The sequence below is a fragment of the Heteronotia binoei genome, chromosome 6, assembly GCF_032191835.1.
Source record: "Heteronotia binoei isolate CCM8104 ecotype False Entrance Well chromosome 6, APGP_CSIRO_Hbin_v1, whole genome shotgun sequence".
NCBI classification, from domain to species: Eukaryota; Metazoa; Chordata; class Lepidosauria; order Squamata; family Gekkonidae; genus Heteronotia; species Heteronotia binoei.
In genome coordinates this window covers 89,445,863-89,461,596 of record NC_083228.1, presented here as the reverse complement: position 1 = coordinate 89,461,596, position 15,734 = coordinate 89,445,863, and the positions used below count along the sequence as shown (strand labels likewise).

The 15,734-nt window shown below is 43.8% G+C and overlaps 1 protein-coding gene across 1 annotated transcript in view; it reads right to left on the bottom strand.

The window, feature by feature from the left end:
* Window positions 1-3,536: 3,536 nt before the first annotated feature.
* Window positions 3,537-15,734, bottom strand: part of PASK (PAS domain containing serine/threonine kinase) — a 47,788-nt gene continuing 35,590 nt past the window's right edge. Inside the window, exons 16-17 of the mRNA XM_060242097.1 lie at window positions 6,398-6,544; window positions 3,537-5,689 (exon numbers count right to left, since the gene is read on the bottom strand). Of these exons, the coding sequence (XP_060098080.1) occupies window positions 5,502-5,689; window positions 6,398-6,544 (335 nt within the window). The 3' untranslated portion in view covers window positions 3,537-5,501. The remainder of the gene's footprint in view (window positions 5,690-6,397; window positions 6,545-15,734) is intronic.

Here is a 15,734-nt window from a genome sequence, read left to right as displayed (position 1 = left end):
AGCAATTGTTAGGAATCTAGGTTTGTATTTATTCTTTCCAAAGGCGGCTTGATATTTTATACTAACAGCTTCCAACGAAATGCTTAAGGTGTGTGCATAAAAATATGTAACATATCACCCGTCGTGTATTGATGTTTACAATGTACACTCATTAAGAAGCTGGGATTTGGTCTTTGGCTTAGGTTTCCAATAAGTGTGTGCCTGTTGGCAAATGGGTTTTCCGCCATGAAGCAAGCAATTCTTAGTCTTCGTTAATGAACGGTTTGCGGGAGTATAATTTAAAAAACCATTACTTTGAATAAAATGGGATCTATCAATGAGTAGACTCACTTAGGATCACTCTCTGACTTATCTGGCTGCCATATAACAGGGTGGTGCAAAACGAAAATTTATGCCCAAAATTAAACTTCGTTGGACTTAAAGTTGCCACTGGACTCAAATTTTGTTCTGTTGTTTCAGACCAACATGGCCACCCACCTGAAGGTCGTAGGCTGGCTCTCTGGTTCCCTCAGAAGGCAGGAAAGGGTTTTTGTTTAAAAGGGTGTTACTGGTTAGATTGGAGAACCACATTTGCAGTTTCCATCAGCAATAAAAACCATCTTTTATAGTGTTAGAGAATTTTTGATTGTAGAGATCACTGGTTATTTGCAATAGTCAAGACTACATTGTTGGTAAGCGCAGACTACAAATTAAGTAATTTGCTTTTCAGGGTCTGATTTTCCTTTGCAAGTTGGTTATTGAGAGACAGTCAAGATACAAAGGCAGCTTTCCTTTATCATTAGGAAATATGTGCAAGATTCCAGGGAGCTATTTTCTGCAATGCACAATGAATGTATTAATTAGTTGAATCTTTTACAATGTCTAGAGTTTTTTTGCAGTAACACAGTTATCAGTTTTGCAGTTACATTGGATAAAAATCACATAAGACATGGATTCATTTTCCAGTGCCTAACTATAGAATATTAAGATGAATTTCTTCATGCTATGGGTCACTGGAAAGGCAAAAAAAAATCTACAATTATCTAATACATTTTAGGTGACTACCTGGATTAGAACATGCAGTAACCCATATAAAAACATGGAAAATTTTACTTGATTTATGCCTTATATCATAAAGGTAGTGATAGTGATAGTAGTAGTAGTAATTTATACAAGAATTTGTTTCCCACTAAAATTTAAAATTAATCGTTTGATTTGTGAGTTATAGCTCAGATTAGAAAAATAAGGAAAATAGGCTTCAGCCACCTTGATGGAGAGCCATATTGGCTTTATTTGGTTGGTTTATATCCTGCCCTACCCTGCTAGCAGACTCAGGGAGGCTCACAACACATATGTAGCTCCCAAGCAACTATTACTGGTTTATAATTGATTGGTTCCAACTGTTATTCCAGAATTAGGTACTTTCTACAGGACAGCCTTGTGTGGTTTTCCAGTTACTATGGCTACCAAATATAATGCAGTAGCAACAGAACTTACATGTGGCAAGTTGCCCTGCATTTTTCCTGCCCCAGGCCCCTGCCAACAGCCATTTCCTTCCCCACAGGCATTTTCAGGGGTTTTTTTTAAAGTAAAACATATCATTATAACAGTCTATAAGAACATAAGAGAAGCCATGTTGGATCAAGCCAATGGCCCATCTAGTCCAACACTGTGTCATACAGTGGCCAAAAAACCCAAGTGCCATCATGAGGTCCACCAGTGGGGCCAGGACACTAGAAGCCCTCACACTGTACCCCCCCCCCCCAAAACACCAAGAATACAGAGCATCACTGCCCAGAGTTCTAACAATACACTGTGGCTAATAGCCACTGATGGACCTCTGCTCCATATGCTTATCCAATCTCCTCTTGAAGCTATGCTTGTAGCCGCCACCTCCTGTGGCAGTGAATTCCACATGTTAATCACCCTTTGGGTGAAGTACTTCCTTTTATCAGTTCTAACCTGACTGCTCAGCAATTTCATTGAATGTCCACAAGTTCTTGTGTTGTGAGAAAGGGAGAAAAGTACTTTTTCTCTACCTTCTCTATGCCATGCATAATCTTGTAAACCTCTATCATGTCACCTCTCAGTCAACGTTTCTCCCAAGCTAAAGTGCCCCAAGTGTTTTAACCTTTCTACATAGGGAAAGTGTTCCTACCCTTTAATCATTCTAGTTGCCCTTTTCTGTACTTTTTCCAGTGCTATATCTTTTTTGAAGCGTGGTGACCAGAATTGTACACAGTATTCCAAATGAAATTATCATTCATTTTTTAAAGCCAGCCTCTAGCCCCTTTTCTTGAAAGGTATGCTGTCCCCCTTATATTTCCAAAGACGGGCTAAATTTGCCTTTTAAAAAATGAAAGCAAGGAATTCAGAGAACCCGATAGTTTTAACAATATTCAGTTGCTGATTTGAAAAACAAGCCCTCTGGTGGCAAAGGGAAATGGCTGCAGTGAGGAACTAGAGTAAGGAAAATCATGCTCATATTCATGGGGCTAGGAAGATCCAGACTTTGCTATCCACATGGGTGGACCCTGGCTCTGCTGTAATCTTTTCCAAACCATTAGAGCAAAGAGGTTTGAAGAAAGATTGCAGGCTTGAGGAGAACCCAGGAGTTGCATAAAGGCACCGTGATGGTATGAAGAAGCAAAACTCTGCTTCCCAATAACATCCAAGTTGGGACAAACAGTCTAATTGCAAGTGACCTCAGTCAGTTTTTACTTACCAGTCACAATGTTCTTATTTTATCTTAACAGCATAAATAATGATCAGTATTACAGCCTTTAAAAAAAATCAAAGTCTTGTTTGCTAAGCTGGAGAATAGCCAACAGACAATACATGGTTTGTGAAAAGCCTGCTTCGGCGGGGAGGGCGGGATATAAATCCAATAAATCAAGAACAGAGCATAATCCCAGAAAAAGCAGTTTCTGTGACTGCTCATTTTCAAGATTCATCATAACTTTGACAAAAATGTTATTTCTTGTCTGTATCTATGTAATTGCTTCCTGGCAGTGACTTCTCTTGTGACATAGGCCTGAATAGGACACTGCGTTGACCTTTTTGTGATTTATGTACAATTAGAAGAGATTGGATGTATACCCCACCCTTCACTTGAGAGTGCCAGAGCAGTTTACAATACCCTTCCCCTCCCCACAACAGACACCCTGTGAGGTAGATGGAGCTGAAAGAGCTCTCAGAAAACTGCTCTTGAGCAGAACAGCTCTAAGAGAACTTGTGACTGACTCAAGGTCACAACTGCAGGTACATATGGAGAAGTGGGGACTCAAACCTGGCTCTCCCAAATTAGAGTCCATGCTCCTAACCACTACACCAAACGGGCAATTAGCACTTAAACACTAATAAAAAAAACAAAAGGTTTGTTTTCTTCTTGCTAGAGAGGAACGATAGATAGGAACAGTCAAAGGCACAGTGCTGGTTTGTGGCAAACAGGACACAGGCATGGGACTGCTGATGTTCCAGACAGGAGCCTAGAGTATTAATCCATTTTAGGTATGCTGACAAGCCTACCGATGAAATGAATCACATCACACACACAATTAAGAGATCACAATTTATTCTGTTAACTTCGAGAGAAGTTATAGAACACAATTAAAATGGAAGTCACAGCAATCAAAAATATACTTTATAGACTAAATATTTAATTTTTTGAAATATGGCATACAGTAAAATTCAAGACACAAGGCCTACACAACCTATTAGTATCTTGACACATTTCAGTGAGTCAAGATAGAGCTGTGGCACTGGTTTCTTCATATGTATCTGGCCTTAGTTTCCTGGAACCCATTTTAGAATTATGGAGAAGCTAGGCTCCATTAGTAAGGTAGGCATGTCACTAAGGATGAGCATTGATCAATAAATGTACATCTTCAGGGCAGAATATATTAATTACTGTCTTGGAGGTCCCTACTCATGTGTGCAGCAGAGGAATAAAGGGAGCTTTATGGATTTTTTCCCCCATCTGTACCAACTGTTGGTGGTTTCCTTCATGACAATAGAAAGGAAGGCCTAAAGACAATACAGAACTGGAAAGATGATTCACAGAAACAACTTCTAAATTGGTGTTTAATAACAAGTTAGAATACTTATTCTAAAAAGAGTTAATGTAAGAGATGGTTTTATTACTGAAGCTCATATTTCCTAATTTAGAGCCAAATATAAGTCAAACTCTGTTCAGAATGTGCTTCTACCAGGTCATCCAGAAACAGTGTACGTACCAAAAATGATTGTGTGTTGTACTGCAGTACTATTCACTAAAAACAAACAAGTGTTTTGTTCCCAAAAGACTATAAAATGCAGTTTGGTTATGCTTTTGTGCCTTATATTTTTTTAAAAATTCATGTAGATCAGCATTTCACAAATCATCTCCAGAATCAATATAACTTGTTTAGGTATTTTTAAACCGGGGAGGGGGGGATTGAAAGGATGTTCTAGATAGAAATGTTCTGAGATTTCTTCTTTCATCAAATTCAGGACCTTAGCAATTAAATCATAGGAATGCCTGTCCAAGGTTCTCTGCTACTTTTAAATGCAGCAAACTAATCATCATCATTCTACACAAAAACTTTGTCCTCACACTCTGCTCTGTTGACTATGAAATTTCACCTCCAACATGATAAGCAAAGGTCTCAAAAGCAGCAGCATCTAAAAACTCCAAGCATGGGAGTGTTAAGGGCTCCAGCTGAATCCTCTAATTGGTTTTGAATGGTAAAGAAGCTCTGGCTGCTAGGATGAGGAAGTCAGAACAGCCACCAGAAACATTTTACAGGAAAAGACCTGAATCAAACTGACACTTGCATGCTGTTAATTCACATTATCAGGTATTTCAGGCAGGGTGCACGCCGAACCAAAGAGAAGCAACTGTAAATGTCTGGCTTCCTTAAAAAACAAACCCAAGCACACCTTGCTACACCTAACAGTAGAGATGGAATGACCTGAAGTAAAAATGCAGTCCCACAGTGCAGCTTTGGGCAACACAGGATCATGTCTTGCTCATTCACCACAAGCATTCATGCAGAACAACCAGCTTACTGTGATGCATCCTATGGTAGTGAGATCATGGTTGTCCATCTCATCCCCAGGCCTGCTATATTTTCATACAAGAGTGCTTCATATCACAGGGCCTGTGCACAAAACACCTCCAACAAGTGTAAGTCCAAACTTCTTGGTCAACAACCAGATTTTAGCACAACGTAAGTTGAGCCAGCATACACTGTTGTTTATAGGCACTGTGCTAATGAGATGCTCTGGGATGCACAGCCAATAAGCTTGGGAGGTGAAACAGGCAATCACAGCAGGCAGGATGAATGGCTACAATCCCTGCCACACACCATATGCAGCCGGTAAGTGTGTCAAAACTGGCCCAATACAGAAGTGTGTAATGTCTTGACACTGTCAGAATTGGCCCAATACTGAAGTGTGTATTGTCTTGATATTTTTCTAAGCTGCCCAGGAAGATTAAGGAGGTGTTCTTCAGAAAAAGGTAAATGTCCAGAATACAGATTTCAGTAGTTCCGACAATGAAAAGAAGTTGATGGCTCATGCTCAGAAGCACTGATAGTTCTTTCTGGTTGGGATTCCACCAGCCTGTGGACATTGACAGCATCATTTAAGTTCTGCTCACTTTCCAGGCTTGGAACTGTCCAGGTGTTGTGACTACAGCTAGTGGGATGAATTCTGAAGCGGATGCCTTCTGAAAGTAAAAAACAAGGAAAGGGACATAAGAAGATAAGAGCCCTGCTGGTTCAAACCAGTGGTCCATCTACTCTAGCATCCTGTCTTGCACATAGAAGCTAAGATGTTGCCTCCTGGCACTGGAATTCAGAGGCTAACTGCCTCTGGACATGGAGGTTTCCCTCAGTCACCATAACTAGTAACCAATGATAGATCTATCCTCTATGAATCTATCTAATCCCCCCTTAAAGCTGTCAGTTCTTGTGGCAGTGAACTACACATTTTAATCACTGTGTGTAAAGGAGTATTTCCTGTTGTCCAGCCCACCAGTTTTACTGGATGCCTTTGAGTTGAATGTTTTGAGAGAGGCAGAAAATTTTCTCTTGTCAACTCCCATGCATAATTTTATAAACCTCTTTCATGTCCTCCCTTAGTCATCTCTTCTCTAAAGTGAAAAGTCCCAGACTCTTCAGACTTTCCAACACACACCAGAAAACCACAGGTACAGTGTAGCAACCATTGCACATATAGTTAGTTCAACAGCAGCAGTTCAGACTCAGTCTTTTACTACTCTGCCGCTCCAGTTCAAAATGAGCAAACTAACCCATCATGTGTTTTCTGAGCCAGCATACCAACTGATTTGAATGTTAAACCATTCCCCTATGATGTTTCTAAATAAGCAATGACAAGAAAAAGAAGTAATAGCTTTGAGAGCCCAGTCTCCTACCTGGCTTCGCAGAACCATATACTTCTTCCCAGGTATAATTAGCCAGGTTCACAGGTTGGGTCACCCAAATATCCTTCACTACTATTTCCAGAGTGGCGCGGTACTCTGGAAAAGGATGCAAGAGTCCGGAGAGGAGATTCATTAGGTCTGAAGAACAAGGAGAAGCAAAATCAGTAATTTGTGCATACATCTTCAGTTTGCCTTTCAAGTATCTTAGTTAATCTAAGCATAGCTGATGTAAATTCAGTAACTGAGGAAAATCTAAATTCAGCATGCATTTTACTGCAATTTTAAACAACGTTCAACAGCTTTCTCCTCCACCTTGACTTTTCCCTTCTCAGGACAGTCTGCTTGACTATGAAAATGATTGAGAGAAAGTGCCATGCTTTAAGTATCATGTGCTGAATTACACATTGCAGACAGTGCAAAATGGGATGAATCTGAAGTGTCCAAGGAACTGCCTGGATTGCTTACTTCAGAAGCAAAATCTTTCATAGCTATTTTAAGGCTGAAGCATTAACTGTTTAACCACATGATACATAAGAAAGTCCCATGATACATAAGAAAGTCCCAAGATCTGGTGAACAGAGTGTTACCCAAACCAACATATGTGTGAAGTTCCTGTAACTTGCAAAGCTGTTCCCTTGCTAACATGGAGCAAACTCCCCACTAAAACTGAGGAGAAACAAGACATAGGAGGCTCAGAGAGAAGGGAGAGGGGTTCCTCAGTAGCCATGAAGCAGCTTCAGGAACTTGAAACTGACTAAACCAATTCACCCCTCTTTGGATGAGGGGACTCTCCTGCTGCTCTCCTCTCTCCAACTCAGCCTTTCCAGAGAGAACACTCCTCCCTCTCTAGCTAGGCCTTTATTCCTTCCTCCCATTTCCCACCCCTCTGTTCTCCACTGGGCAAGTTTTCCGTTCAAAACTTCTGCCCACCCAATCAGAAGGATAGAAGAGAAACATGTAGGCCTGGTTGCTACTCTAATATAGGCTTCCCTAAAGCCTGTAGGTTGCACATGTAGATCATGACAAGCATGCAAGGAGAAATTGCCATGCATTCCTTTTCATTCATCATGTGACTCACTGCCATCTAATATTACTTTAATACAAGCTCCATCTATCATTTCTAAGCCAGTGCTGAGGAGTACACATGTACAAAATGGGAGTCCCCATGGGATGAGGCCCTCAGGGGCATAACCAGACACACACAGAGTAACAAGAGAAAAGGGGTTCTTAACACAGCAATACCCCAACTTCTGTATTCCAGATTCCCCAAGAAAAAGCAGCTTTTGGAGGGATAAGCTATAGAACTTGTTACAAACATGTGTCCTTGGCTTCTGACACTCCAAAGAAAGCACATCAGGGGGATCCAATACACTGATTTGTGCTATACCTATTTAAGTATGACTTGCCTTTCAAAAGTCTTTTTCAACCTGCTACCTGGCTTCAATTCTCAATGTATTCTCCAAGAAATAAGACTAGTTTTTGCATGAGAGCAGTCCACAAGTTGTAATTAATGTGACAGAACAGTAGTCTCTTGTCCCTCCATTTGGAGGTATACAACCTCCTATGACTCTGCAGTAGGCAAAAACCTAGCCTTACAGCATTCTACACAAACAATATTTCTGAAGCTGTCCTTGGTTCATGAGCTAGCAACTCTATTTAAAACAAACTGAGGGAAAGGACAAGAAAAAGAAGGCAGCAATCAGAACTGCAGAAGTGGATGCAGGTCCTTTTCTACCAGTAATAAAAAACACCCATATGTTACCATATGAGGTTTTGCTTCTTTCTCAACAGACTATGTGACTAGCCCTCTGGAACTTGTATATATTCTTAACAAATAAAATAAAAATAATTATTGATGAGCTGCCATGTCCTGAGATGCACAGAGGAAAAGCAGGTACATAAATATTTAAATAAATACGGTATTTATGTAAGACTCTGGCAGTATGAAAGTTATCAGTACTGCATGAAGTAGCATTTGTTCTTTTTTAAAGTATGGAAAAAAATGTTCAGAAAGACATGTTGGACTTACTCATGAGAGTTCTTTCTGATCTTTCTCATGAGAGTTCTTTCTGATCAGGTAAAGAAAGACATGCTTTGATGGGTTACTTCTGCCATCCAGTTCAGGAGGCAAGACTTCCAGAGGCTTTTGGACCCTGCAGTGGGAGGAAGAGCCCTCTCAGTTTGGAGGCTCCCACACTTAACAGACATATTCAACAAATCAAAAAGCCTGGAAAATTCTCTAATGCAGAGCACTACGTGAAAGTCATTCTCAGATTCAAATTATTTTAAGTAGAGCAAAACAACTCCTGACCCTCTCCTGTGGAAAGAGCATGTCCTTCTTTCCATGATCAAAAGCAATTCTCAGTCATGAGCAAAGGACACCTGTCACAACTTCCCTCTTAACGTATGTAATGCTGCCACCAGGAATTTAATTCCAAACACTTTATTTAAAGAAGAAGAAGAAGAAGAAGATATTGGATTTATATCCCGCCCTCCACTCCGAAGAGTCTCAGAGCGGCTCACAATCTCCTTTACCTTCCTCCCCCACAACAAACACCCTGTGAGGTGGGTGGGGCTGGAGAGGGCTCTCCCAGCGGCTGCCCTTTCAAGGACAACTTCTGCCAGAGCTATGGCTGACCCAAGGCCATTCCAGCAGGTGCAAGTGGAGGAGTGGGGAATCAAACCCGGTTCTCCCAGATAAGAGTCTACACACTTAACCACTACACCAAACTACACCAAAATGTTCCTCACTGAAGTGTGCCCAAGCTCTAAGGCTTCTTCATTAGATTATGTGACCCTGAAGATGTTATGTTTTAATAACCCTTATGTTATTAAAATATATGAATCCAGGTCTTAATAAAACAAGATAAAACTTTATTTGTACATGAAGTGTATTGGTTTCAGGATGTATAACTACTTATATTTTCAGTGGATAAAACCATGGAAATTAATAACTACTAACTGAGGTGGCACACTCATTCACTTCACACACTGCTCACTCTCATATCCTCCTTTATCTGTCAACTTTTGTCGCTCACACTCCTATAATATGCTTACAATATTACATTTTGTCTCTCTCTCTAGCCCCTAATATGCCATCTAAGTATTTCTGCTTTTCTTCTATAGAATCTTAATGATTTTCACAGCACTATATGGGATTCTAATCAGAAGGCTGCTTCTCAGACTCTGTAGACTGCTGACTGACCAGGGCTGATGCTCAAAACTGCTGCAACTCTGCTGAGTTAACTGCTGACTGACTTCTTTCTCTGTCAGCAGCCTTTGATATGATGGACCACACAATACTGCTGAGGTACCTGGAAGGTGAGAAAGGTCTGGGCAGAGCTGTATTGAGATGGTTGTGATTTTTGCTATCAGACTTCTCACAACAGTCATGGAGGGAGTTGCTCTTTGGAGCTGACATGAGGGTACAAGGCTCAGTGTTATCTCCGATCTGATTTATGCAAATTCCCTGTTATGAGTCTGCAGTACTTATGCCAATAAAGGTCTGAACTGAACTGAGTCTGCAGTATTGCAGCAGATTATCATCAGTATGTTGATACCCAGCTATATATTGCTCTAAATAAGCTGCTAGCTGCTGTTGTCTTTGTTTTAGCCAAGTATCTGATTGCAGTGGTCAAGTGGGTAAAGCAGAATAAACTGAAGTTGAATCCAAGTAAAACAGAGGTGATGCTGGCTGGAAGAGCCACTGCTTTAAATAGAATTTTCCCCCTTCCCGTTAATAGTATGCAGCTAAGAGGTAGGAAGTATTTTGGATTCTGGTCTCTGAGAAACAGCTGCCCATGATAGCAAAAAAACCCCACCTTTTCTTCCAACTACATTAGTTAGGATTCTGACTCCCCTTTTGCATCCCACACTGATCAATGCTGCAGTAACCTGAATCTAGATTACTTTAATATGTTGTACATGGGGACTGCCTGTGATCCAGAAACAGAACATTTGAAGTCAGGAATCAAAAATGACTTAGTTCAAAACACAGTCAAGCAGCTTTAACATCTGGTGGATATTCCACATGGGGAGTCTGTGCAGAACAAGAGGCACAGAAAGACTGGCACTTTTCAAAACATTTTTATACATGAGTCCATGGAGATGACAGAGTTGAGCCTACTTTATACTAAGTGTATATAACCCTGGTGTGAAGTAGGAAAAACAGGTTGCTTACCTGTAACTGATGATCTTCAAGTGGTCATCTGTGCAGTCACACTGATGGGATTAGGCGCCAGCGCCGATCACGATTGGTAAACTTAAAAGCCACAGATTTCTGCGCCGACGTCCCACTGCGCATGCCCACTGAGACAGGAGTGGACATCCCGCCAGTTCCTTCTGACCGTTGCATGATCCCAATGATGGACCGGCAGCAGAGGGGAAGGAGGGCGGGTAGTGTGACTGCACAGATGACCACTCGAAGATACAGGTAAGCAACCTGTTTATCTTCTTCGTGGTCTCTGTGCATCACACTGATGGGAGATTAGGAAGCCTTAATCCTACCTGGAGGAGGGTGCGATGGTCCATCAGCAGGTAAGAGACTGGAGAACAGCACGGCCCACCGACGTGTACTGGTGTAGACTTAGGTCCAGCGCATAGTGTTTTACAAAGGTATGCGGGGAGGACTAGGTGGCAGCCTTGCAAATGTTCCATAGAGGAACGCCCTTCATGAAAGCCACTGAAGTGGCCATAGCACAAGTGGAATGGGCTCTTATGGGCCCTGGAAGGGGTTTCTTGCTCAATAAATAGCACAGTTTTATGGTTTCAGTTATCCATTTAGAGAGTCTTTGGGCCGAGATTCGTTGCCCTAAGGATGCAGGAGCATAGGAAATAAAAAGTCCTTCCGAGAGGGATTTACACGATGGAGATGGAAAGAAAGTGCTTGTTTCACATCCAAGGCATGTAGTCTCCGTTCAGACTCCGTAGCTGGATTAGGGAAGTAGGCCGGCAGGTAAATTTCAGAATTCAAGTAAAAAGAGGAAATCACCTTGGGCAGGAAGGTAATGTCCGGACGAAGCAAGACCCCTTCCTTAGTGAAACACAAGTAAGGAGCGTCACATCTAAGTGCTGCTAGCTCACCCACTCTCCGTGCGGACGTAATTGCCACCAAGAAGGCCGTTTTCCACGCCAACAGGTAGCCATCGGCTTGAAAGGCTTCCCAGAGAGTGCGTGAAAGACCAGAGAGAGGTCCCAAGCCAGGGTTGGCTATCTTGTAGGAGGATACAATCTAGAGAGGCCCTTGAGAAATCTCTTTGTATCCGAATGGGTGAAGACAGAATGTCCATTAATCTGTGAGTGGTTGGCAGAGATGGCCGCCAGGTAGACTCTTAGCGATGAAGTTGATAATCCCTTATCCAAAAGGGAAAGAAGAAAATCAAATATAGTGGGTAAACCCGCAGCAAGCGGGTCTAGGGAAAGAGCAGAAGAAAACTGAACAAATTTCGACCACTTGCAAGCATACGACTTGCGTGTGGACGGTTTCCTGCTGTTCATGATGATATGTTGAGCCCTGTCTGATAATTGGGTCACTGCAGGCGCCATGCTGTTAATTTCAGATGAGGCACATCGTGATGCACCACTCAACCCTGATGTGTGAGAAGAAGATTCGAGACCTGAGGAAATTGGTGGAAAATCCCCCTGGACAGACGAAGGACCGGGGAGAACCAGTGGTGCCTGGGCCACCAAGGGGTGACAAGGATTCCCACAGGCCGCTCCCTCGATATCTTCTGCACCACTTTGGTAACCAAAGGGATCGGAGGAAAAAGGTACACATGACGCTGATGCCACGGAATGAGGAGACCGTCCCCCAGGGACCGGGGGTCCACCCCTCCCCTGCAGCAGAAAAGTTTGCATTTCCTGTTGCTGTGCATGGCAAACACATCTACTTCTGGGGTTCCCCAAGCTAGGAAGAAGGGTTGTAGGAATTCCCAGTTTAGTTCCCATTCGTGGAGGGAGGCTCCCCCTCAACTGAGGAAATCTGCACAAGCATTCTGGTCCCCCGGAAGATGCGTCGCTATCAGCGATGCACCCATTGTTCTGCAAGTCTCCCATAAGTTCAGAGCTAGTACACATAGTTTGCGCGAAACTGTGCCTCCCTGTCTGTTTATGTAGGACATTGCAGTCGTGTTGTCTGTCATAATGGCCACCGTTTTGTCCATGAGGAGTGGATAAAAGGAATGGATGGCATGGTGAATCGCCAATAGTTCTAAAAAGTTTATGTGATGACGCACGTGGTGTTCAGGCCTCTTGTCCCCCACACAGAGGCCGTTCATGTGTGCTCCCCAACCCCACAGGGACGCATCGGAAGTTATTGTGACTGAAGGGGATGGTTTGTGAAAGGGTGCTCCCTCTAACAGATGATGCCGTTGTTGCCACCAGGTGAGGGAGGATAGAACTTCCGGAGGGATGGTCATCCGACGCGACAGAGAGTCGAGATTGCGTTTGAAGTGTCTGAGGAACCATAATTGCAGGATCCTCATATGGAGTCTGGCAAAGACCAGGACTGAAGTGGTAGCGGCCATGAGGCCAAGGAGACGCTGAATCTGACGAGCTGTGACAGTGGGACTGCATAGAAAAGCCTGCACCAGAGCCACGATGTTGTCCGCCCGCTTCGGTGGTAGGAAAGCCCTGCAAGTGAGGGTGTCTATTAAGGCTCCTATGAACTGTACCCACTGGGAGGGTCGTAGATGAGACTTCTTTTGGTTGACACGCAGTCCTTGCTGCTGGAGAAGAGAAAGTGTGATGGTAATGTGATGCAAGAGTCGAGGCTTGGATTCCACGACAAGAAGCCAATCGTCTATGTACGGGAACAGCATAATGCCCTGTAGTCTCAAATGGGCTGCGATGACCACCATAGTTTTCGTGAAAACCCTGGGTGCTGTGGAGAGACTGAAGGGTAAGATCGGTATTGGTAATGAGCTGTCCCGATGGTAAACCTTAAGTACTTCCTGTGAGAAGGGTGAATGGTGATATAGAAGCGTCTTGTAAATCCAGAGTGGCCATCCAATCTCCTTGATTGAGAAGAGGAAGGATGTTGGGTAGAGAGGTCATTCTGAATTTGTGGTAGGTGATAAACAGATTTAGGGCTCGAAGGTCCATGATTGGCCGAAGACCTCCGTCCCGTTTTGGGACCGTGAAGTAGCATGAGTAAAAGCCGAGTCCCTTTTGGTTTGAGGGAACCTGTTGTATGGCTTGTTTGAGAAGTGATTGAACTTCCTCCCATAGTGTGTTTGAAGGATTGGTGGAGACGAAGACCGGAGTAGGAGGATCTTGATGGAATTCGATCACATAACCCAGCTGGATTATGGATAGGACCCATTGGTCTGAAGTTATTTTGGACCATGCTTGTAGAAAAGGGAAAAGGCGGGTATGGTCCAAAAAAGAAGGGTGGGGAAAGAGGAAGAGAAAAAGGCAGTCAAAGGCCCTGTTTGGGCTGTCTAAGCCCCTTCTGACGTGATGACTGGGAAGGTGTGGGAGAATATTTGGATTTGGAGGTATACGGTGGTTTGGAAAACAATGCTGTCGTTTTTGAATGCCAAGGCTGATCCATAAGAGGTTTAGAATAAGGTTTATTATTCCATGGTTTGGGCCAGGAACGTTTATTTGGGGAACGTGAAGAGGTGGGAACTCCCAGGTTCCTGGAGGTTCGAATACTTTTATCCATCTCTTGCAAAACGAAATTGGTATTGGAACTAAAGAGACCATTGCCGTCGAATGGTAAGTCCTCTATATAGGCCTGTGTGTCCTGTTGTAAGGCAGTAGAGCACAGCCAAGAGTATCTTCTCAGAGTAATGGCTGTGGTCAGGGTCTTAACACAGATGTCGCCCGAATGTTTAGCCAAATTGAGTTGTTGCTTGACCAGTGTCATCCCTTCTTTTTGTATCTTTTTGATTGTCGTCCTGCTTTGTTCTGGAAGGCTAGGCAAGATGTTGGAGATTTGATCCCAGAGGGCATATTGATAACGCCCCATGCATGCGGAGTAATTAGCAATTTTAACACCCAGGGAACCAGCAGAGTAAAGACACCTTCCCAGGTTGTCTAGTTTCTTTCCTTTCTTATCTGGCAGGGAAGTGTGTGTCTTCTTCACCTTGGATGATGATGACACCACCACAGAGTTCGGTTTGGGGTGGGTGAAAAGGAAGTCTGCAGTAGATTCCTGGATCCGATACATGTGATCTAGTCTACATGATGAAATGGGTGTAGACGCTGGTTTCTCCCAAGAGGATTTGGCGGTGTGAAGCGTAACAGTAGTCAATGTTAAGGCTACTGCTGTGGAAGTGTCCATTTGAACTATGTCAAAGACAGTGTCTGTAATTACTGGTTGTGGGTGGACTGTAGGTAGGGAGAGAGATTGAGCCATGCGTTTGATGAGGTCTCCGTGAGATTTTAAGTCCTCTGAGGGCGAAATAGGTTGCTCCTCTGCTATCTTCTGGGGTGGGGAACGTTTTCCGGTGATGAAGAAGCTTCATGGTTCTCCGGGGTCGATCCTTCAATGGATCTAGAGGAAACCTCGGGAGAGTCAGAGCGCTCCGACAGGAGCGGTGTCGGTGACGAAACTGGGTCCGCTGCTGTGACCGTTGTCCGTTCCATAGCACCTTCTTGTGCAGAATTTTGATGATGTCGGATCGGTTCGGCGTTGGGTGGCTTAGCTAAGGACGCCGACGGAACTCACTTGGGCGGTCTGTACAAGGTTCAAGATCGGCAAGAGGCTTCCGAGTACTGGTCCCAATCCATCTGGCGCGGAGGAAACCAAGGAAAAGATTATTGCATCGGGTATGCCCCATATAAGTATTGCCATTGACACTGATCCCAAGGGATCTGTGGAGGCATGCAGCGAGATGGAGAACGATCGCCCGCTCTGTATTTGGAGGAGCGACTTCGTGAAGCTTGATCCCTTCGCGGTTCCTGCAGTCGACCTCGAGGAGGCAGACTTCGGGATCAAGAGGTCTCAGATACCGTGCAAATCGGGTCGGATGGGCTCCCTTCGGTACTGGAACGCTGTGCCAGCTCTATATCGCGATCGGAGTCGCAGGAGATCACGAGCTGGGTGGACATCGAGGTGAGAATCGAAGGGCTTAGCCGATGACTCGGTGAAGCGAAGAGCTTCAGAGGAAGGACGATCAGTGCCGTTGGGTCCGATGGTGAGGTCGGAGAGGCTGGAGAAACGGGTTTGCTCTGTTTCGGCTTATCCGCTTTTTTCGCCTGCTTCTTCTTCTCCGAGTGCAATCCCTTATCCTCCTTATGCCTTTTTGCAGGTGTAGAGGACTCTGACCTAGCAGCCGAGCCCATTCGTTTGCCAGGGCGGTCGGAAAGGGGGCAATCGGTA